This window comes from Physella acuta, unplaced genomic scaffold (assembly GCF_028476545.2).
Source record: "Physella acuta isolate Inbredline_101_S28 unplaced genomic scaffold, ASM2847654v3 ptg000001l, whole genome shotgun sequence".
In the NCBI taxonomy this organism is placed as follows: domain Eukaryota; kingdom Metazoa; phylum Mollusca; class Gastropoda; family Physidae; genus Physella; species Physella acuta.
Genome location: NW_026731521.1, coordinates 133,522 through 142,879, shown reverse-complemented (window position 1 = coordinate 142,879; position 9,358 = coordinate 133,522). Strand labels below are relative to the sequence as shown.

General features: G+C 32.7%; 1 protein-coding gene across 1 annotated transcript; it reads left to right on the top strand.

Moving 5' to 3' along the window:
- The first annotated feature begins 3,347 nt into the window (after nucleotides 1–3,347).
- On the top strand, nucleotides 3,348–5,806 carry LOC131936211 (phospholipase A and acyltransferase 3-like). The gene is made up of 3 exons (XM_059293511.1): nucleotides 3,348–3,541; nucleotides 3,890–4,028; nucleotides 5,513–5,806. Exons 1-3 carry the CDS (start codon nucleotides 3,438–3,440, stop codon nucleotides 5,648–5,650), a joined length of 381 nt encoding a protein of 126 aa, XP_059149494.1. The 5' UTR covers nucleotides 3,348–3,437; the 3' UTR covers nucleotides 5,651–5,806.
- Nucleotides 5,807–9,358: the final 3,552 nt, after the last annotated feature.

Below are 9,358 nucleotides of genomic sequence, written 5' to 3'. Positions count from 1 at the left end.
TTAATATTATTCTATTTACAGAGCAAGATATTAGCAAAAGAAAAGGGGAAACTGAAACTGAAAGACCTGTCAAAAATGTGTATTGTTTGTGTAAGCACCAACAGGACTACTGAATACTTTTGAAGGAAACCATATGTCAGATGTTAGTATTTTATGCACTTTGCTTATTAGTAATAATGATGTAATGTTACATGATTGTTATCTAAGTTGCTATAAAGATATACAAACCTACTATATAAGTCAGTATATTGGAAATGCTAATTAATTGTTTTTATTCACAGACATTTTCTCTACTCTGGACCAATGGAAGGATCCCTTACTAGATTCCATAATTTGATGTGTGCTGCCAGTTCACAATAATTTATTACAATGCTACTCCAAACCTTGAAGAAGACAAACTCAACCAGGATATTGACTATGAATTACAATGCTACCCAGCCACATGGAGAACTTTCCCAATCAGGATCCTGACCTGTCTTTTTTAACCTGCTCTAAGATTTCTGATAATTGTATAAGTTAGGACCTAGACATTTCCAGAAGTTGACATTGATCAATAACTAACTAGAAGAAATAAATTTGCTGATAAAAAGTAAATTTAGGCTAAACATGTCATGATTAGGGAGCAGAGTAACAAAACTAGATGAACATCACAAAGCTAACAGGATCATTTAAAAAGAATTTCAGTTTAATTAGCTATCTTACTTCATCAGTGTTTAAAAGGCATGAAATTTCTTCTTAGTAATTAAGTAAGTATATAAGTAAAGTAATAGTATAGTTATTTAATTTTTTATAACAAAGTAATGCTAACATGTTTCCTACACAATTTATATTACTTTCTTAAAAGTAAGGACACTTTTTGCAAGATGTGAGGTAATGACAATTCTTGATTTTTGGCATTAAGGAAGGATGCCTTATATATTTTTGCAGAATGACTGTTTTATGTTTCTGTGTTAATTATATATTCAAAACATCATGTGCTTCAATATGGTTTAAATTTTATTTTGATACCTTACTTTATTAACTTGTTATAATTTTTTGAAAAAGGATGAAATTTCTAATTTTTGTAAACTGACCTTGCTGAATCTTGTCTCACTAATTGTATTCTTTATTAATTCTTTACCTGCTTATTTCATATTAACATGCTTTGAATTTCCTTTCTTAGAACATTTATATTATTAATGTGGCTTAATTAGTTGATTTTCTATGATTTTTTAAAAATGACTGTAAATTGACTTTTTGTCTCCCTTTTCGAAACTTTGAAAAATTTTTGCTTTGGCCCATTTTTAAGTGAATAAATTTTCCATTTATATCTGTCTGACAACCTTGAAAAAAATTGGGTGTGCTATTTGTATTACTGGCTGTGTGTGCAAGAAATTTGTGAGTTCTAACTTAGTTATTTTAGAAGTTAGTAGGGGTCTCAAATAGACCCTTTACTGCTCGAAAAGCGAACACATTTTTCGAGTTTTAAAAAATTCATAACTTTTTTAAAAATGGACATACATCAATAAATTTGGTGTTTCTGTTCTGATGAAAGCAATCCCTATCAGGTGGAAGTGTTAAATTTTATTTAATTTCATTGTGAAAATTTCATTTAGCATACCTACTAAATTAGTCATTCTAGTTATGTATATTATTAGCTTTTAAAAATTAAATAATAAGTTGTTCTTTTATTTTTATTTTACAGTCCAACAATTCCTACAATGAATGCCGAATAAGCTGGTTGTGTGTGAACCCAAATCAGTTTTGACTGCAAACAAGAATCAAGAAATGTAACTGTCCCTTACATTATTTGCTTGCTCACATCTACATATCCAGAAGATATGCCACAATTAGGACTGTGCAAGCATTGTGGATAAAACTTGGAGCTTTCCGCAAGGAAATGTGATGTCATGAAATGTAAATTTGACCTCATGGTTTACAAGAAGCTCACTTTAGATAGACCTACATCATGATGTCAATATTAGAGCCATGTTATCTATATAGACAGTGGTGTTAGTTTCTCAAAATTCAGATGTTTACTTGGTGAATGGATTTGGAAAAAAAAACATTGAATCTCTCATCATTTTACATATCGTTACGCAAAGTTTTGCTGCGATACTACTAATAATGTAAGCTGAAGCTGCTTATGTTTTTATTAGCTATTTGTACTAGAACTTAAGAGCAATACAGCGGCAAAGTGCCCATCTACTATAAATAACTTATGATGTCAAGTTATTGAGCTTACCCTCTTCAAGCAGAATTGTGAATGTCGTCATAAGCTTAAGTTGTATGTAAATATTATTAGTACATTATTTGTCAAATTTGTATTAAACTATAGTTCAAATATGCTAAAATGTACTATATCAAGCTTGTGTTAGTCTGGGAAAAAGACAATAGCAACTACACATGTCAATAGTTGATCAGAAAGGTTTAACTTTTAGTGCAAGAAAACTGCGGAATTGTGCACACTTAACCACTATACGATTTTAAGTGGTAAAACTTCAGAAGAATGTGCAAACTATAGTTGGCAATGGTTTATTTTTCAACTGCTTATGTTGAACTTTGGATACTAAAAGTTTCTTCGTGATATTGCTAATAGATTTTTTTTATGGTACTTTTTAAATGTGTAAATTTAAAAGTTAATTTTCTCAAAACTTGTTTTTTCAAGATTTTTGCTTATTGTAACTCTAATGTTTTAGCTGTTTGCAGAGATAATGTCTTGAAACTTGGTTCACTTTTTCATTATTCATGTTATGGTGTAACTATACATGTGAGAATGATGTGCATTGTGTACATTTTTATTTTTTAAGAAATTTCATAACTTGTATGCCTTGTTTTGAGTGGGACGGAGTGGTCTAGCGGTAGAGAGCTGGACTGCTAACCCGTAAGTCTCGAATTCGAATCCGGGTTCAAGTCAGTAGACCGTCCCTGAGTCCACCCAACTCTGATGGGTACCTAACTCACGTTAGGGAGAGTAAAGGAGGCTGGGCATAGTGCTGACCATACTATCTCTTCATATGCCGCGGTCACAGAAGAAAGTGAACTCTACTTCACTTGCCCCGCTGACCTTCAGGTTTGACAGGGAAACTTTACTTTTTATGCCTTGTTTTGAGTGATACATTTTTTATTAAACTTGAAAAAAATGTTTCGTTTACATTTTAATGAAAACAAACTGCTTCTGTACACTCTAGAATGGTTCTAGTTAAATAAACAGAAATAAAACCATCATTATTTGTTCACATTATTGAAACATTAGATTTGTAGATTTATATCAACTACTATAAATAGTATAACTGGCTTACAGTAACTTTTAATTGCATTAATCGTATAAAGGATATGTGTGATTTTTGTTTAATAAAACAGAACGATAACAAAAAAATTACAATGTGTAAAAATATGTGTTTTCTAATTAAGGAGATGGAAGCGTGATTCACCTAACGGCAGAAAGCATCATTGGGATGTTTCTTTCAGCGTTTGGTCTATTGAAGCTGTTTGCTGTTGTAAAAAGCGACGATTTCTTATACGTTGCTGGCAACAGCAAGGCTGAGCTTGCTAATTGGGAGTGAGTATTTTAACATATTTAATGCTACATATAACTAGGTGCTGCGACACATATTGTTTTAACACAGCATATTACAAACCCTATGCCAATAATTTTACACTATAGACTGCCAGATATAGTAAAACTAAAGAAACAACTTCAATAAGCTTTGAGTCTAAATGGCAAAAGAAATTCTCCATTAATATTAGCTATACTTCTTTGTGGTGTCACCATCTAGAATATGTTGTCACCTATAAAACATAGATTACTAGGATGTAGCGGATCTCATTCTTTTTCTTGAGAGATAACTTTTGTTCTGAGATCTTGAAATCAAAATTAATATAGGCCTACACTTCTTTATTTCCACAGCGAAGCAGTACCTAATGACCCTAGTGAAACGATCGAAAGAGCTAAAGCCAAAATTGGTTCAAGTAAATACAGTATCGTAAATTACAACTGCGAACATTTCGCGAACGAAGTCAAGTACAATAGACCCGTTAGCAAACAGGTAAGTTGAACATAAGGTTTTTCAATACTAAATAACTCACTTTTCCAGTAACAGTAGTATTTTCTATAGTAATAAAAACATTTTAATGAAGACTTAATACATCTTTTATTCCTACATGTTCGATTTCTGATTTAACCTACCATTTTTTTCAGTTATTTTAATAATAATAGTCAGTTCTGTTTACACTACACAAAACTATACCGTTTTTCTAGGTTGAACGCGCAAAATTTTTCTTCATGATCCCTGTGACTGTTGTTAAAGCTGGTGTAGATGCGCTGTTTATGAACCGTCGTGCCGCGGAACCCCACAATACCTCTGGTCTCACTCGTTGGGAAGCATGAAATCCGACAGCAAATATAAATTTTGACACTAGTACGTCTTAATTCTCGTGCTTATTCCTCCTTATTATGGTTATAAAAAAAAAACATATATATATATATATATATATATAACTGTGTTCGCCCCATATACAGCTAGCGAAGATCAGAGGCGTAGCGACCCTTCCCGGGACAAACTTTTTGATTTGCACCCCCTCCCTCAAGATTTCGATTTGCACCCCCCTCGCCATTCAATTTATTTTTCCAGCCCATTTTGGCGCCCCCTAATGTCGGCGCCTGGGGACATATGTCCCCCCGCCCCTCACTCCCACCATCGCTACGCTACTGGCGGAGATTGGTCCCAATGAGTCCTAATAGTAATGACTGTGGGATCGTTTGAGTCCACCTAGGTCGTATTGGGCCTCGGATAAATACGGTAGACCTCTATGATGGGTCTTGGCTAGAGAAGGTGGGCCTCCGTTTAGCCACCTAGCTATGATGCTTTTATTATCTTAACCATCAAAGCTGGAAAGCGACAATCGAGTTTCGGGATATTTAGACTGGATTTTTCAGATGATCTTTTGAAAAATTTCTAGAGGGGGGGGGGGGGGGTGTTAAAGTATATAGTTTCAATATCAACCGAAAGATATGCTTGAAAGAATCTCTGATTTAACTCGAGAAAAACCGAGAAATGTCGACACTGTTGATGTTCAACTTCATCTTAAAGGACAAACGGTACCTTGGCAATTAGCATCTGCGAAACGAGGAAAAAAAAATCCTGTCTTGAAAAAATTCAATGGGCTATTGACAAAGGAACTAGACTGAAAGAAATACCACAAAAGGGTCATGTCTAACAGGCTCCCGATAATTAACTCTGCCATTTTGAAAAAATTCGGGTCAGCCTTCACAACCTCGACAAGACTGAACCTAACTGCGAGTGACACCCTTCATACTTAAATCTTTTTTTTTTTAAGAAAACACCAGTGATAATTGGCGTTGTCTTGCTTTCTGAGATTGTGCCCAACCCATCGAAATTTATTTTCTTTGCATTATTTGCATTTCTGCTGTTCTCAACCCACAAATTACCGTTTAGGTACATTGTTTCCACAGTCGACAATTCGTCGTGTTTTATGCGACTAACATGTATCTATTTCTTCATTTTTACAGGCTAGAAGATCATTTCTTCACCTGCTTCCGCATGCTCATGCATTTGTACTTGTACTGATTTATTACTTATGTTTGTACTCATGGGGTAAAGATTTGATGTTCAACATTTTTTGGGGTATTTTTTGTGAAGAGGATTGATTACACAATTATCTTTTTTAAATTGTTATACATATGTCTAGTTAACAGTTATCATTTGAAAAATATTCATGCTATATTTTGTACCAAAGGTGTTCATAAAAATCAAAATTGTATTTGTATTTGATATATTTATATTTCTGTAATGAAATAAGCCATATAATAAATGAGCTTTCATTTATTTTTTCTGCAATCAAATATTAGGCTTACTATTTATTAATGAAATAATTTTAAGATTTATATATATTATTACACTTAAATCAGATTTAGATAAGATCACGCATCTAAAAATACACTATTGGTAACACATTGGTGAAATCTTAATAAAAATGTCTTTCTTCGGAGCAGTATTTTGATTTATAATAAAATTATTTTTAACTTATATTATTATTTATATAATAAAGTATTAAGTTTGGTTACTTTTTATGCACTATAATTAATTGAGCTTATATTAAGCTTATAATTTGTTACATAATGAAATAATATTAAGTTTAATGTTACTTGTTATATAATGAAATATTTAGCTTATTAGTTATTGTTAAAAATCTGAAAAAACAAATAAAATTAAGTAAGCATTTCTCATGTGCCTTGAATGGATGTAAATCTGATTTTTTTAATATTTTTGCTTTAACAAAATGATAAATAATTCTTTGTGCAATTGTATTAACCAATATATCCTTAATTTAGTTATAAAATGTATGAATGCTGTGTGATTAGAATTTAATGCTTTGAATAAAGTTTATATTTCTATTAAACATTTTTGTAGTATTTTGCCAAAAATGATTTGTTGCATAATCCAAAACTTGTATAAAGTATGAAGCATATTAGATCTACTTGTAGAATAAAAATGTTCACATATTTTTAACTGTCAAATTCAGCATTATAATTAGTAATTGGGCATTGATGCTTTTATAGAGATCTTGAATTCAAAAGTACTTATATCTAAATCATTTTGTAGGCAAGATAAATGTGTTGACATAAATATGGTTTAAAACCTTGACCCCATTACAAGTAAACAGTAACCTGTCTATTTAATTAAAACTTTTATTTGATTGTGACATCAGAATAATACACTGGTCAAAATGGATACAGTTTACACTTTATTGACTAAGCCTTCTGGTTTCTAAAAGTAATAGTAATACACTTCATTCCCAATCAGCCAGTGGTGTATATAGAGTAGTGTGAATCATCTGTCCAGGAAAACATTCAGTGCCATCAACTATAGATGAAGATGGTTTACTAAACACCCAATAGAGAAAAACAGAAATGGTGCAATGTTACAACTGGGCCTATGTGATATGCTTTTATCACTATCATAGCTAAGTGGTTTTCCCATAAATGAACACTAAATATTTTAGTGAAATTAAGTAGAACAATGCATGATTCATTAATAATCTTCAATAACATTGGAATTTAATATTGGAATTTTATATCATAAATGTTAAAAATGTAACCTTTTACAAATTTCCTGTCAAAAAAAAATTTGAAATGACCAAAGTGCAATTTATTGTACCATTACCAGGAATTTTTTCCTGCGACCATGCATCAAGATTTTGATTTAATTTTTCCAGACTTAGCAGTAGAAGTGAGGTAGGTTCTACAACAAAAAAAAAGGATGAAATGAGGGCTATATTTTGCAATGTAATACAAAAATGTAAAATGTGGGTAGATTTTAGAATGGAAAAGAAAGTTTTTAAAATGTGTATAATTTCCAATACATTTCAAAATTTACAATTTTATTCATTAAAGCTGCTAAGATTTATTTAGTAGAAGAGCACACAAAATACATTTCCAATTTCCCCAAATTGTTTGGCAAACATTTTATCTTTGATGCATATCTGGATAGAGTCTCCCATTGTAAAGTCACATCCAAGTTGACCATCTAAGTAAGCTTGACCAGCAGCTGTCGGACCACGAATGAAAAAAAACATTTTCTAAATTGAAAGAAGGATCTAATTCAAATTTGTAGCCACTCCTACAATGTTTGACAACTTTGTTCCACTCATCATATTCCTTTAGATCCAGTCCGTGTTGTTTTTCAGCATCCATAAAGTCTCGTCTCACTTTATAAACTAAAACAGCATAACTGTCTCCACGTCCAGCACTTCCCCATCTCTTGGCATCCTCCAGATCTTCAGACAAGTAAAAGCCATCTCTGTTGGAAAAATCTTGCTTAGCACTGCCATCGTAGAGATCTATTCCATTTCTAATCAAGTTCAGACAACTCTGGTAGGTGGTTCCATGATAAAGAATAAGAAAGTCTTCAGAATCAAGTAAAGGAAAGACTTTTTCCTTCTCAGCTTCCACGCTTGACAAATTTATTATTTTGACTAAGTTGAAGCTGATATCATAATCTTCATCATAGTCAATATACTGAACAAACCATTCGTTTATTTTATCAGACTGGAAAGGAAACTTCGGTACATACAATAGCAGAGTATTATGGTAAAATGAGCTGCCCAAGTACCTCAATGCCCAAAAGTATGGTGAATGTAGCTGGCATACATCATTGGGTATCAAGCTAAAAATATACTCTGACTTCTCCTTTGTGTATCCAATTTTAGCCAAACCCATCACCAGTTCTTCTTGCTCATTGAATGTCTCTAGAAATGTAAAATAATTGTCTTCAAAAAACTTTTCCAGCCACCTTTGGCAGGTAAAGTGATATTGTAATCTGTAATCTAAAGACTTCAAGGCATCACAAAAATCTGGGGCTATACCAAGACAATCGCACTTCACGTGTGTAATACTTTGAAAAGACATGTAAGGTTGAACAAATCTCAGAACTGATTTGTCAAGAATAAGAGATGGATACTGGATTGTGGGGAAAAGATCCAGCTTAGGAGAATGTAGATCTTCCAACAAAATATTCAGATTCTCTGACAGACTGTAGGGTTGTTTTCTCTGATCAACAGGCTAAAATATAAATTATAGGTATAGCTAAGAGCTTCTACACAAACATTTTAGTAATTAACCGATAAAAATAGAAATTTTGGTTTGACAAACTGTTGATAGAATAAATTTGTTCTCCTCACCTTTTTTAAACAATACAACAAAAAATAAGTCTATCTGTTAAGAATCCAATTGTATCCACAGAACCATGATAAGGAGGAAGCTGGTATAGTACCTTAGCTCAACGCTTAATCAGTCTTTTAACAGTGTCCGCCCCCCCCCCCCCGAAGAAAGTCTACCGCCCCCCCCCCTCGAAAATTTCAAGTGCCCCCCCGGAGAAAAAAGTCTGGAAGAAACACTGCTCGCACAACGTCAACAACAAATGCAGAACTAATTGTATTGATTGAAGAAGCAGTAACAATCAATTTAATGATAGCCCATGACGTTCTGATTATAATCAGCAGCAATAAAACGCGTTTTAACACTCTAAGAAAATGTAGAATTCAAATGCATTGTCAAAAAAATTCAATCAGGATCTATAACTAAATGTGGTCTCTTTTACTGTATGGCTTGGAGCTAGATTACAGACAGTGGAGAATGAAATAAGAGCATGGAAAAAAGTGGTGGTTAGTGGCTTAGGGATTCAAGAATCTGTGATAATTAGTTCTCTTTAATATAGTTCAGTGATCCAGGTAAGATGTAATGCAATCAATCAAAAGTATCTGATCTCTCACGTTGAAGTTGAGAGAATCGTAAGAATCTTACAAAGAACTAGTCGCGTCTTTTTTTTAAACAAAACTGGCTTTTGAAATTGTACAT

What these genes read in the sequence shown, in the direction of transcription:
- LOC131936211 (XM_059293511.1), top strand. Translation starts at nt 3,438, where the DNA reads ATGTTTCTTTCAGCGTTTGGTCTATTGAAGCTGTTTGCTGTTGTAAAA. An exon ending in GCTGAGCTTGCTAATTGGGA is followed by an intron (nt 3,542 to 3,889) that starts GTGAGTATTTTA and finishes TTATTTCCACAG; the next exon opens with CGAAGCAGTACCTAATGACC. An exon ending in ATAGACCCGTTAGCAAACAG is followed by an intron (nt 4,029 to 5,512) that starts GTAAGTTGAACA and finishes TCATTTTTACAG; the next exon opens with GCTAGAAGATCATTTCTTCA.